This window comes from Eubalaena glacialis, chromosome 9, assembly GCF_028564815.1.
Source record: "Eubalaena glacialis isolate mEubGla1 chromosome 9, mEubGla1.1.hap2.+ XY, whole genome shotgun sequence".
In the NCBI taxonomy this organism is placed as follows: Eukaryota; Metazoa; Chordata; class Mammalia; order Artiodactyla; family Balaenidae; genus Eubalaena; species Eubalaena glacialis.
The window spans coordinates 109,227,271-109,252,377 of NC_083724.1; the positions used below are offsets into that span (position 1 = coordinate 109,227,271).

The window sequence follows — 25,107 nt, forward strand, 5'->3', positions numbered from 1 at the left end:
TGGGGCATATTTTTTTAAACAGAGGTTTAAAGTTTACTTGGAAAGTTTCTACTGTTTCCTTTCATTAGCAAACTTACCTCGATTTCCTTTAGTCTTCTCTGGATTGTGGCTCTTCCCAGTCTTCTGTGAATCAATCTCAACTATCGTATGTATAGAACTATCCAGTACAAGAAGGGAAATGGAATTCAGGGCTCTAAACATAGCTAGGGGTAACTTGGAGGGAGGTAAGACCCACTCCTTTAAAGTTGAAGATTCTTTTTTTCTGATTTGAAGGATATTGATTTTTAAAATAACCCTTACCATTTATGATAAAAACTCTCCAGAAAGTGGGCATAGAGGGAACCTACCTCAACATAATAAAGGCCATGTACGACAAACCCACAGCAAACATCATTCTCAATGGTGAAAAACTGAAAGCATTTCCTCTAAGATCAGGAACAAGACAAGGATGTCCACTCTCACCACTATTATTCAACATAGTTTTGGAAGTCCTAGCCACGGCAATCAGAGAAGAAAAAGAAATAAGAGGAATACAAATTGGAAAAGAAGCAAAACTGTCACTGTTGGCAGATGTCATGATACTATACATAGAGAATCCTAAAAATGCCACCAGAAGACTACTAGAGCTAATCAATGAATTTGGTAAAGTTGCAGGATACAAAATTAATGCACAGAAATCTCTTGCATTCCTATACACTAATGATGAAAAATCTGAAAGAGAAATTAAGGAAACACTCCCATTTACCATCACAACAAAAAGAATAAAATACCTCGGAATAAACCTACCTAGGGAGACAAAAGACCTGTTTGCAGAAAACCATGAGACAATGATGAAAGAAATTAAAGATGATACCAACAGATGGAGAGGTATACCATGTTCTTGGATTGGAAGAATCAATATTGTAAAAATGACTATACTACCCAAAGCAATCTACAGATTCAATGCAATCCCTATCAAATTACCAATGGCATTTTTTACGGAACGAGAACAAAAAATCTTAAAATTTGTATGGAGGCACAAAAGACCCCGAATAGCCAAAACAGTCTTGAAAAAACGGAGCTGGAGGAATCAGACTCCCTGACTTCAGACTATACTACAAAGCTACAGTAATCAAGACCATATGGTACTGGCACAAAAACAGAAACATAGATCAATGGAACAAGATAGAAAGCCCAGAGATAAACCCACGCACCTATGGTCAACTAATCTATGACAAAGGAGGCAAGGATATACAATGGAGAAAACACAGTCTCTTCAATAAGTGGTGCTGGGAAAACTGGACAGCTACATGTAAAAGAATGAAATTAGAACACTCCCTAACACCATACACAAAAATAAACTCAAAATGGATTTGAGACCTAAATGTAAGACCTGACACTATAAAACTCTTAGAGGAAAACATAGGAAGAACACTCTTTGACATAAATCACAGCAAGATCTTTTTTGATCCACCTCCTAGAGAAATGGAAATAAAAACAAAAATAAACAAATGGGGCCTAATGAAACTTAAAAGCTTTTGCACAGCAAAGGAAACCATAAACAAGACGAAAAGACAACCCTCAGAATGGGAGAAAATATTTGCAAACGAATCAACGGACAAAGGATTAATCTCCAAAGTATATAAACAGCTCACGCAGCTCAATATTAAAGAAACAAACACCCCAATCCAAAAATGGGCAGAAGACCTAAATAGACATTTCTCCAAAGAAGATATACAGATGGCCAAGAAGCACATGGAGAGCTGCTCAACATCACTAATTATTAGAGAAATGCAAATCAAAACTACAATGAGGTATCACCTCACACCAGTTAGAAAGGGCATCATCAGAAAATCTACAAACAACAAATGCTGGAGAGGGTGTGGAGAAAAGGGAACCCTCCTGCACTGTTGGTGGGAATGTAAATTGATACAGCCACTGTGGAGAACAGTATGGAGGTTCCTTAAAAAACTAAAAATAGAATTACCATATGATCCACCAGTCCCACTACTGGGCATATACCCAGAGAAAACCATAATTCAAAAAGACACATGCACCCCAATGTTCATTGCAGCACTATTTACAATAGCCAGGTCATGGAAGCAACCTAAATGCCCATCGACAGACGAATGGATAAAGAAGTTGTGGTACATACATACAATGGACTATTACTCAGCCATGAAAAGGAATGAAATTGAGTCATTTGTTGAGACGTGGATGGATCTAGAGACTGTCATACAGAGTGAAGTAAGTCAGAAAGGGAAAAACAAATATCGTATATTAACGCATGTATGTGGAACCTAGAAAAATGGGACAGATGAACCAGTTTGCAGGGCAGAAGTTGAGACACAGATGTAGAGAACAAATGTATGGACACCAAGGGGGGAAAGCCGTGGTGGGGTGGGGATGGTGGTGTGCTGAATTGGGCAATTGAGATTGACATGTATACACTGATGTGTATAAAATTGATGACTAATAAGAACCTGCTGTATAAAAAAAAAATAAAATAAAATTCAAAAATTCAAAAAAAAAAAAATAATAACCCTTACTTAAAAACTTAGGACTCTCCTGGAACTTTCTTTTATGCATGTTGTCCGAAGCCAATCTTAATTCCTCTTAGTGTTCCTGGCTCAGCTGTGTCCCATTTCTCTTAGCTAGGCATAATCCCCTTGATCCATTTCATCCTTACTTTCATTTAACTGACTTGTTTACTTGTTTTAAATAAATTACAACTGAAGAATTTGAGAGAAAGAAAAAATATCTTTCTAAATTTCTTCCTCAGGAGCTCTTTAGGTTGTTGTCACCTCTACTTACATAACTTTTATGATATATAAGAAAAACGGGTTTCCTGTTTTGTAAACTGTTCTCTGATTACAAATGAGATAGGAGGAAAATGATTTTTATTAGTAAGTAATAATACTACTGGTAGAAGTCAAATAATATCTGTGGATCTCTTGTCTCTCATACTACCTCTGTTATGATACGTTATTGTCATTTCCAACATATTTGATTTTGTATTATTTCATCTTGTTTTTAGTTTTTTGACCAATTTCTTTGATTTACAAAGTGGGCAATTAAAAACAATTGAGTAAAAATTTAAGTAAACTTGTTCAGGACTAACCTTCACCCTGTCTTATAGACTCACCAGATGAATGAATAAAAGACTCATCATAATATTTTATTTTTGTCTTATTTTAGATTTAGATTATCCTACTAAAATAGTATATTGATCTTCCATATGAATTACACAAATTAAGACTAATTTGTCCTTTAAATTGAGACAGTTTTAAGAGGGAAAGGGGATGCTATTAACAATTATACTAGGAGAGCAGCTGAAATCTAGGACTGTCTTGAGTAAACTGGGATGTATATGGTCCCCTATCTCAGGATAATATTTGCTGGTTGGATAGCTACTATGATATTTTCAATGGGCTTTGAATAGTCAAAATGAGTCAAATTATAGCTAAGAACATTACAAAACTTATCATAGGACTTTCTTTACTTGTAAAAAATACAGAATGGAATGGCTAGATCAACTCTAAAATTGTCTAAGTGCCTGTAGATTTCAACTTGGTTCTTAATAATACTTCCATAAAGCTAGAAGTGGAATCACTAGACAGTAACCACAAATTGAAATGAATCCCTCCTTTAAAACTTATGGTTTATAGACTTGTGGCTATTAGGTCACAGGGAATATAAAGTAGACTACATTATAAGATAAGTAAAAGAAGAGGTGATAGCCAATTTTAAAATGTCAAAAATTTTTTTCTCTTCAAGTTGCTAATTTACCATGATGTTGTATATAAACTTTATATCCAGTGTAGACTGAAGTTAGTTGTTAGCATTTCGAGATTAGAAAACACAGCTAGACCTCCCATACCTATTTTTCTCAAGTTTATGCTCTGTTACTATAGCAAGTAATTCTGTGGAAGAGCTCCATCCTGTTAGTTGTGTTCTTGTAATCAGTAATATTTTAAGCAACTACCTTTTAATAATACATACGTACATACATAAAAAACATCTATGATTCCCTTGATTAGGAACTGAAGTCAAACTTCCAAGACATGGTTTCATTAGGTCTGTTCTTTGGAAGAAATAAATGCCCTTTTAGTGTTGTGATTTCTTTTCCTTCATTTTTTTAAACCATAGTTCCATTTTTAACACCTTTTCCATAGATAAAAGATACTCATATCATCTAGTCCCTTGTCTCACTTTTAGCTTATCTACTGAATCAACTTCAAGTCTTTCATCTTTATATGTATAACATAATTTATACACGCGCACACACATATATCTTTTAAATGACTTTGACTTTAACTGTGGCCTTTTAAAAAATTAGAATCGATCATCTATAATATATAGTATCTTCGATTTTTTTTCCCATGTAGTTCTGGTGCTGTGGATGTGAAATCGTGGTGATGCATTAGGTGTAATTTGTTACATAAAAGTAATGTGTTTATGGTTTTTCTCTATACCTTTAACTGTTTAAAATTTTTTTTTCTCTCTTCCTAGCTGTCCCCTTTCCTCCAACACAGCGGCTTACTTTGAAGGAAGTATTTGAGAATGGGAAACCTAAAATTGATGTTTTGAAAAACCATTTGGTGAAGGAAGGGCGACTGGAAGAGGAAGTAGCCTTAAAGATAATCAATGATGGGGCTGCCATCCTGAGACAAGAGAAGACTATGATAGAAGTAGATGCTCCAATCACAGGTATGAGAGTATTCGCATGGTGGTACTTAGATTTGAGCTAATTTGAAAGTGATTACAAATAACCAACTAAAATGTGTGATAATTATTCTAGGAATTGTGAGCAGTCTTAGGATTGTTTAGTATGTTTGTTATTCATTGAAGAAATACAATTTAAAATGTCTAATATTTCCAGTAGGACTATTTTGTATTGATAGATTGCCTGCAATTATCGAGCAGTCCGGTCAAAAGGTAGACTGATTTAAGTTAAAAGTTAAACTGTGGTCCTATTGGTGTAATGCCCTTTCTCTTCTAAGACATAATTTTTCACCTCACCCTAGGTCTTTATTTTTTCCTAGTATGTGGTGACATTCATGGACAATTTTTTGACCTGATGAAGTTGTTTGAAGTTGGAGGATCACCTAGTAATACACGCTACCTCTTTCTGGGTGACTATGTGGACAGAGGCTATTTCAGTATAGAGGTAAATATTAAACTGGATGTGTTGGAACTATCATATTATCTTTTTAAAAAATTTTCTTTCCATTCTTCAGTAGAAGAAATTAAAATGAGAACACTGGCAGAATTTATAAACTTTGTTACTTTCAATAATTAAAGTGATAGAGATACGTTTTAATTGATATAAAAAGAACTATTCCTTTTATTAGCCAGTAAAAATCTGACATATAGAAGGCTGTGTTAACCCTGCTGTGCAAATAACTTAAGTGTTTACCAACCTTTCCTCTTTGTAGATAGTGTACAGGCTGTATATAAATGACATAAATTGCTATTCACCCTAAGTGGGGTTTGGGTTAGCTCACCTTAATTATAAAACTATAAGCTGCTGAGCTACATTGAACGCTTAGATTAACTGCCAATGCTGAATAATCAGGCACTTAGCCTCTTGTAGGAATAATTTATGATACCGTTGCACATAAGAAGTACATGTTCATTGAAGGAAAAAATGATTACAGTTAATGAAGTTAATGAAAACTCACAATTTATATATTTTGAAAATTGTATGATGACAGGAAAATGGTTAGATTTAAAACAAAGTATAAGCTTTTATGTACAAAAGATAAAACTATTTCAAAACCTAACGGAATGACTTGAGTACAGTGGAACCACAGTACATTCATATTTAATGTCCGCTGATTCAGCTGTACATGCTTGGCAAATAAAAGAGAAGTAACTTTTGAAATAGTGCAGGTAATCGAATTTATAATATCCCCAGAATAAGCATGAGATGAGAAATTGAGTCTGCTTGCTGTTCTTGCAGTCTTTAGTTCTGCCTCTCCCTCATAGTGTGGGACCCTCACTGTACTATGTGTGTTTCTGGTGGTTAAAGGTTTATTGTTCATGCAGCATCACTCCTAAATACAAGTCAACTATCTCACCTGGTACTCAACCAAAAAAGCAGCTGTGGTACTAAAGCTGCCAGAAAAATAAACGACAAGAGAAATATATCTTACTCTTTAGTTAGATAGACAGTCTAAATTCATGAATCAGAAAAGTTCAGTGTTATCTTGCCAGTGTCTCAAATTCATTTAGTGTCATCTATGAGGACGAAAGTTAATGATAGGAGCTAAGGAAATAAGCACATTCTCCCTGCTGCTCAGTAAATTCCCAAGATCTCTAAATAGGTACCTGGGATGGGTGGAGATCATACTTGCAGACTGTAACATTAAAAGCTTCCCATATTCCTATCCACATCCTATTTTAATAGACAGTATGTCAAAAGTATGGGTGTTTGAAAGACACATTGAATGCTTAGTTCTTTGTGTGTTTAGTAGCATGAGGAAGTTTTAGAGGCTGAAGAAAAGAATACAGAACTTACTGAATTTTTAATTAATTTTATTTAATGAAATAACTTTTTAAAAGGATAAATATTGTGCCAAATCATCCTCTGATTACTAACTCACATACTTTAAAAATAGTTTCAATGCATCAATATATTCACAATACACACACACACACACACACAAAAACCCACAATGATTTTTGTACACATACGCCATATTCAGAATATTTTGTGTTAACGTATTTTTTCTGTCACTCATCAACAAATGTTTCCTGAGTGCCAACTTTATGGCAGGCTCTGAGCATCAAATAATGAGTAGGATTCATGGTCTCTATGGGAGCTGACAGTCTAATAGAAAAGATATACTTATGAATAGATCATTCAGTACGATATGAAAATACTTATTTATTTATTTATTTTAATATTTATTTATCTATTTTGGCTGTGCCAGGTCTTTGTTGCAACATGCGGGATCTTTTAGTTGTGGCATGCAGACTTCTTAGTTGCGGCATGTGGGCTTCTCAGTTGTAGCATGTGAACTCTTAGTTGCGGCACGCATGCGGGATCTAGTTCCCCGACCAGGGGTCGAACCCCGGCCCCCTGCCTTGGGAGCATGGAGTCTTACCCACTGGACCACCAGGGAAGTCCCCAAAAGTACTTATTTAATTATTAGCAATATTCTTCATATTAGGACTGAGCACAGTGCCTGACACATAGTAGGCACTCAATATTTGTTGACTGAATGAATGTTAATAAATCATAGTTTGTATTTGGCTTTATCCTGTTATTTGGTGTTTGGCTAACAAAGCGTTTTTCTGGAACAGCTTAAGAGATAAATGAATCAAAACTTTAAATTGACAGTGCTGTATTATACCAGTTTTAAAACTGAACTGTAGGATATATCTCGTGTTAGCTGGAAGCCACTTACAGACCACTAAGATTATAGATTTCTGTAAGCTACAACTTAGTCTAACATGATACAAGTATATACTTGAACAATAAATTTTTATCAATGTCCTTGATAAGCATGAGTGTGATGTTTTTGTCAAACAGATGAAAAGAAGGTAATGGGGTCCCTATTATAATTTTTTGTAATAAATAGTCATTTTTTTGTAGAGAAATTGGGAAATGCAGAATCTAAGAGAACAAAAATTCTTATAAATGAAGTTATAAATGAATTATAATGAAATTACTGTTAACATTTTGTTATATTTCCTCACAGTCTTTTTCTTCTTTTACATGTGTATATTTTTTAAAGAAAGTTGAGATCGTTGTGTGCATTCTCTTTTGTAGTCTTTCCCCCACCCCACCATCATTGTACTGAGAGCACTTTTCTCTATCATTAAAATTTCTCCAAAAGCATGATTAATGGTATAAATACTGTAATTTATTTCACCATTTCTCTTAGGATAATTTGGTTTGTAGCAGGTACTGCTTATTTGCCTATCTTTTTTCTCCTTCTTCCTTACTATCAAATCCCTGTTTTGTTCAGATAAATGGGATTGGGGGTTGTCAGGGAGAACTAAATAGGTACCTGGGATGGGTGGAGATCATACTTGCAGACTGTAACATTGCAGACTGAACCTATTTAAAAGTTCTCAGGGAGAACTTTTAATTTCAGGGAGGGAAGGCCCTTATCCCAGCCCAAGGGAATGAATTCTGGTTGGTTTGAACTAGTCATGGCAATCCATTCCCTGTTACCAGTGATTAATCCAGGATAAACATGAGATCCTCTTTTGCCCAGTAATATATAAAGGGACTTCTGCACGTTGTGTTGTCGTTGTTGTTTGTGTGTGTTGTTTTGAAATTTTTTCTTTCCAGATGAAAAGACTCTTGCAAGGTGAAAGCTTTTGGACCCCCATTCCACTATGTCATGTCAAATGTGGGTGTGTGTACTGTAGCAGCCATTTTGTGACCATGAGGAGGTGCTATAACTAAGAATGAAAAGCAGACCTGCTGTGAATAGCAGGTCAAAGAGGGAGAGAGGGCATGATTTCTTGGTGAAGATGTTGAGCTGGTACACTAAACCTAGACATCTTACCCCCAGACTGCCTGTTTTCTGAGATGTTTAAATGTCTTTATGGCTTAAGCAGCAGTTAATTGGATTTTGTATCACTTGTACTGTAAGTGGTACAAGGTTGTTTTCCAGTTGTTTCCATTCTGCATATTGCCGCAATTAACATCTTTTTGAATACATCTTTAATAGCATTTCTGATATTTCCTTAGATTGGATTCTTATAATAGAATGAGCATTTTTAAGAGTGTGAGCATTTTTAAGACTTTTGATATGTATTGCCAAATCGTTTTCACAGAACTTTATTTTCTCTTCCATACTTAATAATTTCTCTTTCCTTGAGCCTGTATGAGAGAATCAAGGCATGATGATTTTTTTTTTTTCCATGCCCAGAGCAAGCATTGATCTTTCCTGAAGCAACGTGGGCTTTGGTAGTACACCAGGGACTGGTCCAAATGTGACTGATAAAACAGAATAGTAAAGTTTCACTTTTGTCTGAGGCTTTTGATATTCCTTCTTCATTTGCACCCATTATAAAGTACTTCCTCTGTGGTAGGGGAAGCTAAATTTTAGTTTCCTTTCATTGATTTTGTAATAAGAGAAAGGATTAAAGGGAACATTTTCAGCATAGGATGTGTTGTACTAAATGCACAGGAGCCACCAAAGAGAAAATGTTATCAGATGTTTAGGTGATGTAAATTTTATCAGATGGACAACTAATGAACAATTGTTGACATATAGAAATGATTCTTGAGGTGGAGTAAAAATTCTGTTCACATAGAAATATAAAAGGTAATTGAGTATTGAACAGATCTTCTGATAATCATGATCTTTAATTGATGTGTACAAGATAATTGTACAGTTGCATCCTGATGTATAATACGAGGAAATAAAAGTTGAGATTAGAGGCTGAGAAGTATATCAACCAAATTACATTGTAGTGTGGATGAGCGTTATAGCTCATTACTTCAAAAAGTTTAGTTGGTCATTTCAGGAGGCAGAGATAAAGACCAAATAATTCAAAAGATATATCATGTTCTTGGTTGCGAAAGGTAAGTAGGAAAAGAGAAAGTGCTTTCTATGTTTATATATGAATTTAATGTAATTTTTCCTTGGAATATTTTGTGAAATTTGGTATGTTGAAAACGAAAGTCAACACAAAAAAGGAAAAAGCCATCCAATTATATTTGTATGTGTCTATATATTTACATTTTATAATGTTTATTTTGCAAGGTCTGTCTCAAAATGTACATTATTTTGATCCAACAATTTCATTTTTGAGAAACTATACTGCAGATGTACTCATAATTATGTACAATGACATATGAGTGGTTTGTCACAATAATTGAGAAGTTCTACTGGCATTTAATGAGCAGGGTTCAGGAATACAGAATATCCTGCAACAAAGAATTATGCTTGTTAATAGTACCTAAGTTGAGAGACATTGTTAAATTCTGGGGATGTGGAGATAAACAAGCAAAGCCAAGTCCTTTATTGTTCTGTTTTTTTAAAAAAATATTTATTTATTTATTTATTTGGTTGTGCCGGGTCTTAGTTGTGGCAGGTGGGCTCCTTAGTCGCGGCAGTCAGGCTTCTTAGTTGTGGCATGCATGTGGGATCTAGTTCCTGACCAGGGATGGAACTCGGGCCCCCTGCAATGGGAGCGCGGAGTCTTAACTACTGCGACACCAGGGAAGTCCCTGTTGTGTTTTCTAGTGAGAGAGATGGCATCTTATATTTGCTTAGTGTCTATGAAAATCAAATCAGGGGAAGGGACAAAAGGGGGACAGGAGTAGCTAATTTAGTTGGAGATCAGGGAAGTCCTATCTGAAGAGGTAATATTTGAACAAAAACTTGAATGACCTGAGGGAATGAGCCATGCGTAGATGGAGGGGGGGGCGGTGAGTACATTCCAGGCAAAGGGCATATCAAGTGTAAAAGCTCTGAGGAAGGAGCAAGCCTAAGGCAGCCCAGGAATAGAAACAAGGTCAGCATGGCTAGACAGAATGAGTAAGGGGAAAATGTAGACAGTGTATCAGAGACATAGGCAGGGTTTACATGATGTCAGGCCTTGCAAACCATGGTAGAGTTTGGGTTTTATTCTGAATGCAGTGGGAAGCCATTAGAGCTCTTTTGTTTGTTTATTTGTTTGTTAAGCATGGCAGTGATATATTCACATTTATGTTTTAAAACAATTAATCTGGCTGTTACGTGGTGGACTGACTATGGGAGCCCAGAAAGACTAGTTAGTAATCTCATCCAGTAAGCATAGGCAGGAGATGTTGGTGACTTAGAGTAGGCATTTTGAGAAGCATTTGGATTCAGGATTTTGAAGTCTTTCCTTTCAAAAAGGTGGGAAATCTTGGTTGAATTAAGCTTTTAAGGTCATGGCACATTTATTACTAGTCTTTTCTAAGTCCCTCTATTATTTTGTTTTGTTTTTCTTATCTGTGACCTCTATTTTCCTTACTCCCTCTCCCAACTATACATGTTTCTATTGTATTTAGTATATGCCTCAGAATACATATATTATTATTAATTTTTTAATATATAACATTTTTGTGGGAAAAGTATTTTAATTTTACATAAATGTTATGGTGCTATTCAGTCGTTCTCAAACTTTAGCATGCATCATAATTACCTTCAGGGCTTGTTCAAAAACAGATTGCTGGACCCCACCCCAGAATTTCTGATTCTTTAGGTCTGGGATAGACCCTGAGAATGTATATTCTAACAAGTTCCTGTGTGATGCTGATGTACCACACTTTGAGATGAATGTGACCACCCTGAGAATCACTGCTGTAGCTCTCTTTCTGTTGATTTTGGTTTTTACATATCAGTATGTTTTTAAGATCTATCTGGGTTTCTATGGGATACATAGTACCCCATAGTATACATCTATGACATTTTAGTTCTCTGTTCTCAGTGGTGGACACTAGGTTGCCTCCAGTTTCTTTCTATCATGAACACTGCTGTGAGGCACACCCTTATATAAATCCACTTATGGTCCCATGTTTTAGTTTCTCTATGGTTTATGAACAAGAGTGGGATTGCTAGGGAAAAGGGTACCTACCTTCATATAATACTTGAACTGATTATTGCAGATCACTCTTCAGAACAGCTGTACCAGTCTATACTCCTACCAGTAGCACCTAAGAGTTCATATTTCCTCATGTCCCTCTTCCAGAATTTGGTTTTATCTCATTTTCTAATATTTACCAAAATGATAAAGTAGTATCTTATTGTCATTTCAATTAATATTTCTTTAATTACTAATGACACTGAGCATCTTCTCATGTATTAGCCATTCCACCCATACAATCCCTGTTAAGAGTTTCTTGTATGACATTTCAGAGATAGGTTAAGCATATACAAACATATTTGCATATCTGTTTTAAAAAATAAATGTACTTATTAATGTACATTGCCCTTTAAGTGCTGCTTTATCTGGGTCCCACAGATTTTGACATGTATTGTTTTTATTATCATTCAGCATTTTTTAAAGAATTATCTTTAAACCCTAAGACAATGAAGCAGTATGGTTTTTGTTTCCAGTCATGTGGGATTTTTTTAGAGTTAGTATTTTGTTACTGATTCTAATTAGTGTAATTTAATTAGAGAACATAATCTGAATAATATTCATTCTTTGAAATTTATTGAGACTCCCTTTGGAATTTATTGTGGTACCCAGTAGATTTTTGTGACTATCCCATATATACTTGAAAATAATGCATTCTGTACTTGTTCACTTGTTCTCTATAAGTTTGATTATTTTTGTTTGCTTGAACTATGATTTACTTTTGGGTTTGCGTCAAAATCTCCAGCTACAGTTATTGATTTATCTGTTTCTCACAATAGTCCTGTCAATTTTTGCTTATGTTTTGAAGCTGTATATGAATGAGATATGTATATTTCATGATTAGACTATATGATTGATTTTCATTATTCATGGATTCTGTATTTGTATATATGCCTCCCTACTAAAATTTATTTGTTATCCCCAAATCAATACACATAGTGATTTTGAGGTCCTAGGCCCTCTCAGCAGAAGGAGCTAGGAGATATATATGTATGTGTGTATATATATATATATATACACACACACACACACACACACACACTATATATATATATATATATGTGTGTGTGTATATCTTGGTTATATATAGTGTGTGTATATATATATTATATATTATATACATATATAACTTGGGTTAGTTCTCCCCCATCCCGTCCCTTTCTTTGTTACTTTGTTATCCATTTATAATACAGTTAGGTTCATTTGTTACTGTTCATATTATATTTGGGGTTTCTATCACATGCTGGTTGATTTAAATACTTATTTTGAGTAATTTTAATACCCAAATAATTTTAATTACTGTGGTTCTAGAGGTCAAACCTATCCAAAGAGGTATGCTTTGAGAAGTGTCACTCCGGCCTCATCCCTCCTAACCTGTTCCCAGTCCCCACTTCTTTCCACCCATTTCCTCTATGCCTGCTCTAGGTAACCAGTCTCTTTAGTTTATGATTTATCCTTCCCTTATTTCTTATGCACAAATGAGCAGCTAATATATGTTTTTCTTATACCCCTTCTTTATTACATAAACAGTAGCATACTGTAGATACTCTTTCATTTTGCTTTTTTCTTAACAGTGTATCCTTGAAATTGCCCCAAATCAGTTTATAGAGAGATCTTTCTCACGTTTTTTTTCATAGCTTCATAGTACTTCACTGTGTGGATGTATCATAATTTGCTCAGCCTCTCTCCTTTGTATGGTCATTTAGGTTGTTTCAAATATTTTGCTGTTACAAACAACACTGCAACCTGTGTGTATGTATTTTCTTATTGTTGGAAGTGTATCTTCAGGGTAGGCTCCTAGATGTGGTCAAAAGTTAAACGTATATGTGGTTTTGTCAGTTCTTGCCAAATTGTTTTATACCATGCAAATTATTTTTATGTAGTCAAACGTACCCATCTTTTCTTTTTTTGCCTTTGGACTTTTAGTCATTAGTTTTAAAGTTTTTCCCTACACTAAGGCTAAAGAAAACTCACCTACATGTTTTCTTCTAGAACTTGTATGGTTGCATTTTGATATTTAGATCCCTTATCCATTTGTTATTATTCATTATGTGAGATATGGATGGAATTTTTTTTTTGAAATAGCACCAGTTGTCCCAGAGACATTTATTAAGAAGCTCATCATTTCTCCAGTGATTTAGGATGCCACCTTTCTTATATCTCAAATTTTTATATGTACGTGCATTAATTTCTGACCCATTTTATTCCACTGGTATATTTATCTACATATGTGCCAGGACCACTATTTTAATTTAGAAAGTTTATAGTATGTTTTAACCATCTTTTTCAGTGTTTTTCTGGCTGTTTCCTGGCTGTTCTTACATGTTTATTTTGCCATATAAATTTTATTATCAACTTGTCTAACTCCATAAAATAGCTTATGGTATTTTTATTGGAAATGTAATGGGTTTATAAACTAGGAAGAACTGTAATCTTTTCTTTTTTCTTTTTTTTGGCTGCGCTGTGCAGCGTGTGGGATCTTAGTTCCCCGACCAGGGATGGAACAACCCTCGCCCCCTGCAGTGGGAGCGCAGAGCCTTAACCACTGGACTGCCAGGGAAGTCCCAAGAACTGTAATCTTTTAATGCTGAATCATCCTATCCAAAAACAGGGAATGTCTTTCCATTTGTTCATGTCTACTTTTGTGTCTTTCAGGAGTGTTTTTTTTAACTTTTTCCTGGTATGAGTTTTGTACATTTCTTGTTAAATTTATTCCTATGTAGTTAATCTTCTTTGCTGCTATTGTAAATGGAGTTTTGTCTACCACTGTGTCCCACTTATTGTTTGTGTATATGAAGGCTATTGATTTTGTATGTTAATTTTATATCCTTCCATGTTACTGGATTTTTTATTAGTTTAGTTAGTTGTATCATTGATTTTTCTGGAGTTTATCAGGTATGCTATTATATCATCTGCAAATAGAGATAGTTTTTTTTTTTTTTCTTTACTCATTCTTAAGCCTCTAACTTATTTGTCTAATTCAGTTGGCTAATACCTCTAGTACAGTGTTGAATAGTAGTGGTATTAGTGGATATCCTTGCCTTGTTCCTGATTTTAGTGGAAATGTCTCTACTGTTTCTCCACTAAATAAAATACAAGTTTTAGGACTAAGGTATGTGTGTGGGTGACTTTATCGTAGAGATCTAGATATTTGGATGGAACATGGGAACAGAAATTAAGAAGAGATTTCTATGAAGGCTACTCTCTTACATCCTTTCAAATTCTAGGGCAGGGAGTTCCCTGGAGGTCTAGTGGTTGGGACTCTGAGCTTCCACTGCAGGGGGCACGGGTTCAATCCCTGGTCCGGGAACTAAGATCCCACATGCCATGTGGCGCAGCCAAAAAAAAAAACCCACAAAACCAAAAACAACAAAAAAGACAAATTCTAGGGCAACAGCACAACACACTCAAAAGCTGGAATTCTTCATGTTTCAACTTGGGAATGTCAATGAGGTACGCCATTATAGCAAGTCATTTGAATTTGTATAAATTGTCTTTATGTGTTATTGTGGTCAAAAATAAAAATTTTATCCTTGTGTTTGTCTTGTAGTGTGTGCTGTTTTTATGGAGTTTAAAGATTAATCATCCCAAAACATTGTTTCTGCTTCGAGGAAATCATGAATGCAGGCATCTTACAGAATATTTCACCTTCAAACAGGAATGTAAGTATAATCACTCCTCCAGAACTTTTTAAGTTATCCTTTAGCCAGTCCCAGCGAATTAAACACAAAGAAAAGAAACTAATGGACCTCAAATGCTTCCTGTTCTGTTTTTGTTTTTGTTTTGTTTTGTTTTCTGGTGAGAACCTGGATTCCACTTTTTAACACTTGTTTTGAAAATAACTTTTGAGTATCCCCCCGGGTCTATAAGTAATACATTTAGGATATTTGGAAAACGTTAAAAAGTCCAAAGATATGAATTGTCCACAATTACACCACTTAAAATTAATCACTATTATCTCACTATTTGGTATATAGTCTTCTGTTCTTTTCTGTATACATAAAAACCTATCATGAAATAGTTCAGATATATTTATATCCATACAATCCTCCCTTGATGTCCCAGGAATTGGTTCCAGGACCCCCACAGATACCCACGTCCGCAGATTCTCAAGTCCCTTATCTAAAATGGTGTAGTATTTCCATATAACCTTCATACAGTCTCCTGTATACTTTAAGTCATCTCTAGGTTATTCATAATACCTAATACAAATGCTATGTAAATAGTTGTAAATACAGTGTAAATGTTATGTAAATAGTTGCTGGCCCACTGAAAATTTAAGTTTTGCATGTTGGAACTTTCTGGAATTTTTTTTTTCCCCAAATATTTTAGTTCCTCAGTTGGTTGAATCCGTGGATGCAGAACCTGTGGATATGGAAAGCCAACTGTATATATTTTTGCAATAAAGTTGGGCTCATAGTATATGTACTGTTTAATAAATTGCTCTTTTCATGTTATGTAATAACATTTTTCCATTTTATTAAATATTTTTTAACATGACTTTAAAATATAATATTAATGTTTTTAAAGTATTCCATCTTGTGAATGTACTATCATGTGTGTGGCCAATTTAGTAGCAACTGTAGGACACTTAGGTTGATTCCAACTATAAATAATACTGTAATAGTAAAAAAAAAATTTATTATTAAAGGTAGAATTTTTTTGAAACTCAAAACATTACAAGCTGATTTAAAAAAACAAAAACAGGGAATTCCCTGGTGGTCCAGTGGTTAGGATGCCATGCTTGCACTTCCACTTCCACAAGGCCCAACTAAGATCCTGCAAAACCTCAAGCCGTGAGGCGAAGCAAAAACAAAAACAAAAACCTCACAGATTTCTTTGACCAGAATCTAGGTACTCACAATTGGCTCTAAGTAACATGCAGCATGATGGTGACTATATTGGGCTTGTTTGGGAGAACTTGCCTCAGGACATTTGCACTTATCATCTCTTGTTTCCCCAGGTGTCTATCTGCTTAGAAGACCTACATCCTTACTTCATTCGTGTCATAGCCTCAGAGACTTTCTTCCCTGGTTGCTTTTTCTAAATTAAAATCTCATCACTTTATTCTCATACCCTGCTTTTTTTCCCCATAGTATCTATCAATACCTGAATTTTTAATATATCCTATATATATAAAATTTATATATTTTTAATATATTTATTTATTTATTGTCTTTCTCTCCCACCAGAATTTAAGCTGCATAACAGCAGGGACGTGTTTTGTTCTCTGTTATTCTTCCAGAACACTATCTATCTAATAAGTCATAGTAGATGCTTAACAAATATTGGTTGAATTAAATTGTTGAATGAATGATCCTTTGTGATTTATATCTTTAGGATAGACTCTCAGAAAAGAATTACTAGGTGTCAGGGCATGAACATTTTAAAGACTTTTGGTACATACTCTAGCACTCAAAAAAATTATATATCAGTTTATACTACATGGAATTTTTGTATTGTTATAGTGAAAGGAAAATACTGAAATAAAAAACAGAATTATACCTTTTTTGATTTCTGAAGTGTTAGTATATTCTTTATAAAATAAGAAAGCTAAAATAATCTCTTGTCGAGCTCTAAAGTCTACCTCTTTCCCCCCATAATCCTGAATATATAAAAATGCTTTGGGACTTCCCTGGCGGTCGACTGGTTAAGACTACACTTCCACTGCGATGGGGCGAGGGTTCCATCCCTGGTCAGGGAACTAAGATCCCACCTGCCATGTGGTGTGGCCAAAAAAAAAAAACCTTTATTGTTCATATAATTGATATTTTGATCATGGATTTTACTTTGTGTCCTATTCAGATTTCTCTTCAGATTATCATCTTGGAGGAATATATTATATTTGAAGTTTTATTACCAAAAGAATATTCAAAGTTGATAAAAACTTTTAAATTTGCTTTCAGAGACTCAGAGTTTATTCAGCTGCCACAAAATCCCTCTACTTACAATTTGAGAAACAATTTGAGAATGTTCCCAATGCTCACATTAACTCTTGTTACCAGTAGCTTCCTACATTACAGTTAGCAGTTGTGATGACAGCCTTCCTCCTAATAACGCCTGAAAGGAAAGGTCTTTCTTACTGAAAGAAATTTTAGAGTGTGAACACTTAAAACTCCCTCTGAGAGAAAAGTCAGCTACAAATGGGCAAGATATAGATCATTCCAGGCCTTGGAACTTATTGAAATAAACACTTAAAATCAGTAATTACCCAGGAAGTTTAAAAAAAATTAGATCTACTGTTGGTGAGTGTTTAAATTGGTGTAAAGTACTTGAAGAGTAATTTTGGAATATCCGTAAAAATTTCTGACCCAGCAGTTTGGCTTCTAAGAATTTATCATGCAGATTGTATCTTTTTTTAAAAAATTTATTTATTTTTATTTTTATTTATTTTTGGCTGCGTTGGGTCTTTGTTGCTGCACCCAGGCTTTCTCTAGTTACGGAGAGCGGGGACTACTCTTCGTTGCGGTGCACGGGCTTCTCATTGCGGTGGCTTCTCTTGTTGTGGAGCATGGGCTCTAGGCGCGCAGGCTTCAGTTGTGGCGCACGGGCTTAGTTGCTCCGCAGCATGTGGGATCTTCCTGGGCTCGAACCCGTGTCCCCTGCATTGGCAGGCGGATTCTTAACCGCTGCACCACCAGGGAAGCCCTGTATCTTTTTTTTTAATACTGCATAACAAATTACCACAAATTTAGCTGCTTAAAACAGCACATTTGTTATCTCACAGTTACTGCAGGTCAGAAGTCCAGGCACAGTATGGCTAAATTTGCTGCTCAGGGTCTCACTGGGCCAAAATTAAGGTGTCACCAAGGGCTGTGTTCTCATTTGGAGCTTGGTGTCTTCCAAGCTCACTAGTTGTTGGTGGTCCTTATTGACTGTAGGATTAAGGTCCCTGTTTTCCTGCTAGCTGTTGGCTAGAGACTGCCCTCAGTTTCTAGAGCCCAAATGCATCTCTCTGCCTTCCTCTTCTGTGATCAGCGAGCTGGAGAAAACCCTCTGCTTTTCAGAGGCTCACCTGATTAGGTCAGGCCCACCCAGGAGAATCTCCGTTTTGCCATAATGATACTTAATCATGGGAATCTCAGCGTATTTCCAAGTTCCACCCACTCAAAGGGGCACAGATTATACAAAGGTATAGGTCATTGCAGGTCATTTTAGAATTCTGCCTACCACACTATATACTCAAAAAGATAAGAAGATACGGATGTATAAGGATGTTCGTTATAGTGTTAATTGTAATAGCAAAAAAAAAAAAAGAATCTAAATGTCAATAAAGGACTGCTTAAATAAGGGATAATACATCTAAAAAATGGAATGCTAGGCAGCTGTTGTAAGATCAAGGTGGATCTAGATGTACTGATATGGAGAGCTGTTCAGATATATTGTTAGGTGACGGAAGCCATTTGCAGAACACGTATAGTGTGATCTCCTTTGTAAATTAAAAATATATAAGGTGCAGAAGTACTTGGGACCAGTGATTACCTGTGGGGAGCTGGATCAGGAGGACTAGTACTTTTAATTTTTTATCTTCCCATAGGACTCCTTGAATTAGCTTTTCATCACCACTATGTAATACTGTTATAACAATTTTTTAAACTGGTAACTTTCAAATTATCCATTTGGGGCCCAAGCATTTTAAAGGCTTTTTAAAGCATCCCAGGTAATTCTGTAGCACACTGCTGGTTAAGAACACCTCTTCCAGAGGCTTGGAAAGTATCTACTGTTTGTCATTTGAGAACCACTTCACCAAGTACTTTAAAAATTGGAAATATTTTGCATTGTTTTTCTAAGCCAAATATTAGGGTGGTCCTCATTACACCTCTATTTCTTTACCTGGGAAAATTAAACAGTGCCTATCAAGCAGTTAACAAAGGCCCTGGAATGCTCAATATTTAGCAATAGATAAATAGTGAAGAAAAAGCTGTGTATGGATGCCTCTGAATTAAGATTCATGTTTTTTCGGTAACATTCTATCTAATTCTTCCTCTGTTTTTTCAGAGTTCTTTTTTTGATTAGTATAATTGGTTCAGACTGTTTTCAGAAGATAGAACAATAGGTTTGGGAAACATTTTGAGTGTGTCATTTTGCACAGGATTTCTTATCTCAGGTTTTTCTTTGCTTTTCACATGCTTTAATTTAGTTAAACCACGTTTCTTTCTTTTTCTCTTATCTGCCAAGATACTCCTGTTTCATTCTAATGCTGCATCTTAAATGTTAATAAATCTTGGAATAAGCACACAAATTCAAGTACAATTTCAAATTTTGTTCCTATATAAGGAAAGAGCATGTGTGCCACTTTGCATGAGTGTTTTTACTGATAAGCTGATCTTTCTTAAAGGGCCACTGTGGCATTTAGAATCAGCACCTTATAATTACTGTTAAGTGATGCTTAGTTCCAAATTGTGCAGCTGCAATCTTGTTAATATTTCTAGGAGGGGCAGGTGGAGGCTTTTCTTTTCTTATATCAAGTTTTAAAGTGCTTTATATTGCAGAGATTTTTTTTATTTCTTTCAAATCCAGAGATAATTTGAGTAGCAAAGTATAACAGTTAATTTTTGACATATCATTTATCTTTGCAAAAACATTTCTTTATTGTTATATACTTGGAAAGCAAGAAACCTAGTGGTTTTATGATTCCATCTCATAGCTCTGGGTCCATATTTCTAAAGTAAATTAATTTCTTATTTCCAAGGGCCTCTTTTTTGATGTGTAGTTAAACAGCTTACTGAAATTACAGGAGGTTCCAGAAACTCCTGTAATTTTGCTAATGAAAACAGTATTGTTTTGACAGGTTGATTTTTTTTTTTTTTTTTGAAATAAACAAATGTTTGCCATTGTTCATTACTTATAGTAGCAAGAGATTGGTGTGGTTAGATTGTGGTATATCCATAAAGTGAAATATTATATAGATATTAAAAAAATAGCAAAACTCTTCATATAACAATGTGGCATGATCTCCAAAATATGTTAGTAAGTCCAAAAAACGGGAATTCCCTGGCGGTGCAGTGGTTAGGACTCCGTGCTCTCACTGCCAGGTGCCTGGGTTCAATCCCTGATCCGGGAAATAAGATCCCTCGTGCTGCACAGCGCAGCCAAAAAAGAAAAAAAAAGTCCAAAAAGGGGCTTCCCTGGTGGCACAGTGGTTAAGAATCCACCTGCCAATGCAGGAGACGCGGGTTCGAGCAGCGGAGCAACTAAGCCTGTGCAGCACAACTACTGAGCCCGCGAGCCACAACTACTGAAGCCTGCGTGCCTAGAGCCCGTGCTCTGCAACAACAGAAGCCACCGCAATGAGAGGCCTGCACACCGCAACGAAGAGTAGCCCCTGCTCGCTGCAACCAGAGAAAAGCCCGCGTGCAGCAACGAAGACTCAACGCAGCCAAAAGTAAAATAAATAAAATAAAATAAATAAATTTATAAAAAAAAAGAAGTCCAAAGAGCAAGTGAAAACAGTGTACATATTCTACATTTATCTAAAAAAACAAAAGGATGTTGTGAAAATGGAATAAACATACATATCTGCATATGTATGCGTAGAATATCTTTATAAAGACACCCAGGAAGCTAGTTACCTGCAAAGAGGGGGAGGAGGCACTAATTCTGAACCTTTTTTTTTTTTTTTGAACCTATTACCTTTGTTTTAAAAAAATAATGAAAGCAAATAAAAATTAAAACAAATATATCATCACTGTTTAGACCAGGTCATGGTTTCCTGCAAATAGTGCTGACTCTCAAAATTACTTTCAAAGAATATTGTTGAGAATTTTGTTTTGTTAATGTTATATTATTGATACTAGTTAGAACTTGTATCAGTGTGATCCTATGACTGAGGTGCATGTTTCCTTCATTATGGGATATATCTTACAATTTATCATGAAAATAAAACACTTGAGTCAGCTAATTTAACCTTTGGTAATTATATATTTGGCTCTTTAGATTCTCCTACTAAATATTTAATTTAAAAATAATGATTGGGAGGAGTATTGCATCATGTTAAGAGCATGAACAGGTTCAAGTTCCAGTTCTGCCACTTACTAGTTGCACCTTTGGACAAGTGAGCCCAGTTTCCTCAGCTTTTTAATGAAGGTAATGTACCTACTTCACAGGGTTTCAGTGAGGATAAAATAAGGTAATTTTATTGGTTAACACTTATATAGAACCAACTTTGTGCCACACATTATTCAAAGCATTTTACATACGTGAATTCATTTAATCCTCACAGCAACCTTGTAATGTAGGTGGGTATTATTATTAGGCCTATATTACAGATGAGGAAGTAAAGGCACAGAGAGTCAAGTAATTCGTCCAAAGTACTATTGCTAATAAGTGGCGGAGCTGAGGTTCGAATCCAGACAGTCAGGTTCCAGACTCCATTCCACTGTGTTGAACACTTAACTCATTGATGGCACAGGTACACTGTGAGCCTTCAACAGATTTCAATAATAAAGGTGATATAATAATAAATATTACTATATAAGGATTATATATCCATCCTAGAAAATACAGCTAAACTAAGTCATCTTTAATCTAATCCCTCAGAAAATAAAAATGTTGGTATTTATATACATATTCATAAACTTTAAGAAAATAAAAATGGTAACATTCTGTAACCCATTTTGGTTGTGTGCTTTGTTTAATTTGATTTGTGACTTCCTGTTTTAATTTACAAAATGGATTAAGACACTGTATTACTTTCTGTCTTTCTCCAGACTTGGTAGTCTTCTGGAAGTAGGCTAAGGAACTCTTTTGAGTCATTCTTTGGGTTGAAAGGCATTTTATTGATGTAAAATAGTATTTGGAGCATGAATTAATAACTAATTAAAATCCCTGCCTATATGCAACCTTAGGACTCTTACAAAGGAATTCCTTATTGATGTTGGCAACAGGGGGAACTCTGGCTCCATGGATTTACAGGAGAAAAAGTCAATCACTGGCCACAAATGAAAGGGGTTTTTTCCCTTGATTTTTTTTCCTTTAACACACTTTTTTGGCCAGTGCTGGGTGTACTTCTGAGATAGCCAAACGTGTAGTGCTCAGATACAAAGCAGAATATAAGCATGTAATTGCAAGGAGATACAAAGATGCAGAAGACATGGCTCTTATTAACTTGGATGTCATAATAGAGTTAGCATATATTGTGAAATCGATGATCTTAACTGCCTTTGTGGTAATACAGAATGCTCTAAAAGTTTATAAAGGAACTCACAGCCTCCCTTAATGCCCTCAAATCCTGATCAGTATTGGCAATAGACAGTCTTCACCTTCAGGGATGAAGCACCTTAAGTGTGGTCCACTGGTTACACCTTCCCTTTAGGGATCTCTCTCCAGTCATTCCTGCTACCCATGTACTGCACTCTGGCCCAAATCTGGACACATCACCCTTCATATTATTCCCCAAAGCCTTGCCAAGACCAGGCTCTGATACTTGAACATGTCTTTTCTAAAAGCATGGAGATTACAAGAAGAAAATAAACACAGAAATAATTACCAACTAGATAATCTGACTCACTTGCTATAGTGTTGTTCTCTGGGCCCTGTAGGCTTTGTCTCATCTTCACAGAATCTTGGAAGAGAAGGAGCTCACAGTTCTGTAGGGCTGCCCGCCTGTATAACTTGTGGCCGTCTCCACCAATATGCACCTCCTAGCATATTGGCTTTTTGAACCCAAGGCCAAAGAAGAAAACATTCCCTTTCTCTTTAAACTAAAGCCATCTGCCAACTATTATTTCATGACCTGTTCTTTTTAGATAATTGTGGAAACCAACCCACTGTCTGCCCACTGGAGTGTTTTCTTGTTCTGTAGCCTCAAAATGACAACCACATCAAAATACAGTTCACTGAGATGAACGTTTTTACATAAAATAAAATCAGGACATAATTTGCTTGAAGACCTTAAAAATCATGAGCAAAAATATTATTGACATCTTATTGATGACGCCCAAAACTTCAGTTTCTATTTATATATCTTCATTACCACCAGGAAGTCTTTTTAGACCCAACAAAATATTCAGACTCACGAGAGACCATGGGGCATACATGGCATCCATCCTAGAAGAGTACAGTTCAGGAAGGGCAGCATCAGGCATCCCTTTTCATGGAATAGTCCTCATAGAAGTACATGCCACAGTCTGGAGCTTTTCTGCCTTTTGCCTCCCTTTCTCCCACCCTCTCCTAGTCACAGCTCAGGTGCAAGGAAACAGTATCCACATTGGGCAGATTAGGGAGCCACCCTGGCTTAGAAGCCTCATGCATCACAAGTGCCAGTATCTCTTGTAAAAGCTTTATTGGCATAGCTTCCAGGGTCCCACGAGGGACATACCTTGCGAGTCACCGCACTCAGAGAAGCCCAAAGCTATAGCTTCCGCCAGGTAATTGGGTAATTTTTACCATAAGAAATGTTGCCTAATAACACAGCTGATTACATTCACCTTATCAGGTTTCCAGGACGACAGAGCTAGAAAGTTAATCCAAGGTCACACTTGTAGAAAAAGAGGGAGATTTTGTTTGCCCTTTATCCACAACTTTTCAGAAATATCTTTACAAAGATGATTGTGTTTTCAAATTTGCCTGTAACAAATGGCTTTGGAGTAGCTTCATAATCAACTGGAATATATCCTTTTTCATGTATGATAAATTTTAACTCTCTTCCTTTGTTTTTCCTTTTTTGATAGGTCGAATCAAATATTCTGAACAGGTGTATGATGCGTGTATGGAAACATTTGACTGTCTTCCTCTTGCTGCCCTCTTAAACCAGCAGTTTCTGTGTGTACATGGAGGAATGTCACCTGAAATTACTTGTTTAGATGACATTCGGAAAGTAAGTAATCTTTCGTTAGTCTCATGGAGTAAATATGCTTTTAATTTTGTTTTTTATTACAGTCAACTAATATGTCTTTATTGCTGAAAATTTTTAAATACAGATAATTAAAAGGAAGAAAATGGAAATCACCTGTGATCTTGTCATTGGGCAATAACTACTGTTAACATTTTCCTGTATATCTTCCAGAAAATGTCTAATTTTTTTTTTATAAATTTATTTATTTTATTTATTTATTTTTGGCTGCATTGGGTCTTAGTTGCTGCGCGCGGGCTTTCTCCAGTTGCAGCGAGCGGGGGCCACTCCTCGTTGCGGTGCGCAGGCTTCTCATTGTGGTGGCTTCTCTTGTTGCGGAGCATGGGCTCTAGGCATGCAGGCTTCAGTAGTTGTGGCATGTGGGCTCAGTAGTTGTGGCTCGCGGACTCTAGAGCGCAGGCTCAGTAGTTATGGCGCACGGGCTTAGTTGCTCCGCGGCATGTGGGATCTTCCTGGAGCAGGGTTCGAACCCGTGTCCCCTGCATTGGCAGGCGGATTCTTAACCACTGCTCCACCAGGGAAGCCCAGAAAATGTCTAATTTTTAACGAAGTCTGTGCTTTTACCAACTAGAAACATATTTTGAGTATAACCCTGAAACTTTAAATTATGCAGCAATGAGGAAGGAAGGAAGCCAGGGTTCTAATCCCTGTACTGCCATTAGTTGTGTAACCTTTACCAAATCACTTAACCTCTT

General features: G+C 35.8%; 1 protein-coding gene across 5 annotated transcripts in view; it reads left to right on the top strand.

Annotated features, from left to right (window-relative positions):
• The window catches only part of PPP3CC (protein phosphatase 3 catalytic subunit gamma), a 90,239-nt gene that overhangs the window by 35,992 nt on the left and 29,140 nt on the right, over nt 1–25,107 (top strand). For 3 of the 5 annotated variants that reach the window (XM_061199406.1, XM_061199403.1, XM_061199405.1), the window contains exons 2-5: nt 4,492–4,689; nt 5,025–5,149; nt 15,110–15,221; nt 24,231–24,376. In XM_061199406.1, the coding sequence (XP_061055389.1) occupies nt 4,492–4,689; nt 5,025–5,149; nt 15,110–15,221; nt 24,231–24,376 (581 nt within the window). Of the gene's footprint in view, nt 1–4,491; nt 4,690–5,006; nt 5,150–15,109; nt 15,222–24,230; nt 24,377–25,107 lie in introns of all 5 variants that reach the window. The other 2 variants (XM_061199402.1, XM_061199404.1) reach the window with 1 other exon arrangement.